General features: G+C 41.4%; 1 protein-coding gene across 1 annotated transcript; it reads left to right on the top strand.

Moving 5' to 3' along the window:
- Positions 1 to 135: 135 nt before the first annotated feature.
- LOC104133962 (protein dpy-30 homolog) lies at positions 136 to 1,650 on the top strand (the record flags this gene model as incomplete). Its single annotated transcript, XM_035902783.1, has 1 exon — positions 136 to 1,650. A coding segment is annotated over one exon (262 nt), but the record flags the coding sequence as incomplete, so codon positions are not given.
- Between the last annotated feature and the right edge of the window lie 20 nt (positions 1,651 to 1,670).

Below are 1,670 nucleotides of genomic sequence, written 5' to 3'. Positions count from 1 at the left end.
GGGATGGAGGAGAGCAGGGGACAGGGATGCTTGTATATAATAATAAATAACACAAGAATTTAACGGAAGGCTCCTCTGGATTAGGTTTTTGCACAAGTAAAAATACGCACTTCAATGTTCTCAAAAGATGTAAAGAAGCTATTGCCAGTGGACTGCAGAGAGATGGGCACTCTGTTTGCACTCACACTTCAAAGTAGCTGTGTCTACTGTTACCAATGTTCATTCACTTTGGTTTTTTTTTCTACTTCAGAGGATAGTAGAAAATGAGAAAATAAATGCAGAGAAAACATCAAAGCAGAAGGTGGATCTTCAGTCGTTACCCACACGTGCCTACTTGGATCAGACGGTTGTACCTATCTTGCTACAGGGACTTGCTGTTCTTGCAAAAGAGAGGTAAGACACTTCAGTGTTCCTTCTGTTCTTAGGAAAAAAAGTAGGTCTCAGACTTGAGTGGTATGTCACCTTTTCAGACCTCACGCACCAGACACAGTTTTGTTAGTTTGCTAGTTGTAAGAAAGTCATTACAGCAGGCTTATGAACCTATGAATTACTACGATTGACCGTGCAGGACGCGTTCCTCACTTGGGCGCATTTGGCGTGATGAGTTGTTTATCGAATGTGTGACCTCCTGATGAGGCATGCTACTGCAAAGGTTTTGGAAGGAAAAATATATTTATTTATTTTTTTATTAATTTTATCACCTAATTCACCTTATAGAAGCAAGGCAAGAAGTTGTTCTAGTTTTGAACAAAATTTTTGTAGTGTGGAATTATGAAGAGTTCTGCTTGCTATTTAAAAGACAGACAGACAAATCGGGCCTGACTTGCATCTTTGCTGGAGATCAAAACACTTTCTAAAGGATAAGGCTGACCCTGCACTGTCAACACAGTAAGAAGCAGGCTGATAGTTTATCCTTTGAGTAAACATTGTGCTCTCAAGGTGCCCCGAATTTTTTCTCAGCCAGTGTAGAAGGGTATTCTCCAATAACAGCAAACATTTGTTCATCTTACACCAAAAGGCTTGAAATCAATTTGGATATCTGAGCTATTGGCGAGTCATACTGCACATAACTGTTCCTCAGTTTTGCCAAAATAACGTTATCAAAAGCTGGTATGGATGATGGTAATCACATCATGGTACCTACAGCCAGAACAACCATCAACAGTGTCTCAACCTCAAAAGGAGTTGTGAACATGAATTGCATTGTACAGACAGCTCGTTAGGCAAAAGAGCATCTAGGAAGGTACACCCCACACCCCGTGGGCACACCTGAGCAGCGTGCGGATCTTCAGCTGACACCTGTGGGAGCTCTGCTGCAGACCGAGTGTAAAACACAGCCTAAGGTGGATACCCCGCACTTAGACTCTGGGTACTTGTGTGGCAGACAAAGGGGTTTTTTTAATTATTGTTTCGTACCTTTCTTCAATATGGAAGGAGCTGTTCGTTATGGGGACTCATCACAGGAGTGAAATTGGAACATTGATAGAAGATGTTAGGGAAAAGAGGAAAAAACCTTACGGTATCAAACGGTCAAGGTCAAACTGCCTGTTCAGTTGAGCGTATTAAAACCTCAGGGGTGAGAAAGCAGAGCTGGTAGTTCGGCTGTACAGTCTTCTGCTTAAAATTGAACTGAAAAGTAACTAATGGATGCTAAGGTTTTTTTTTTTTTT

Source organism: Egretta garzetta, unplaced genomic scaffold (assembly GCF_000687185.1).
Source record: "Egretta garzetta isolate BGI_Z169 unplaced genomic scaffold, ASM68718v1 C8744914, whole genome shotgun sequence".
NCBI lineage: Eukaryota > Metazoa > Chordata > Aves > Pelecaniformes > Ardeidae > Egretta > Egretta garzetta.
Note: the sequence above shows the minus strand (reverse complement) of the source record. Positions and strands in the feature narration are given on the sequence as shown.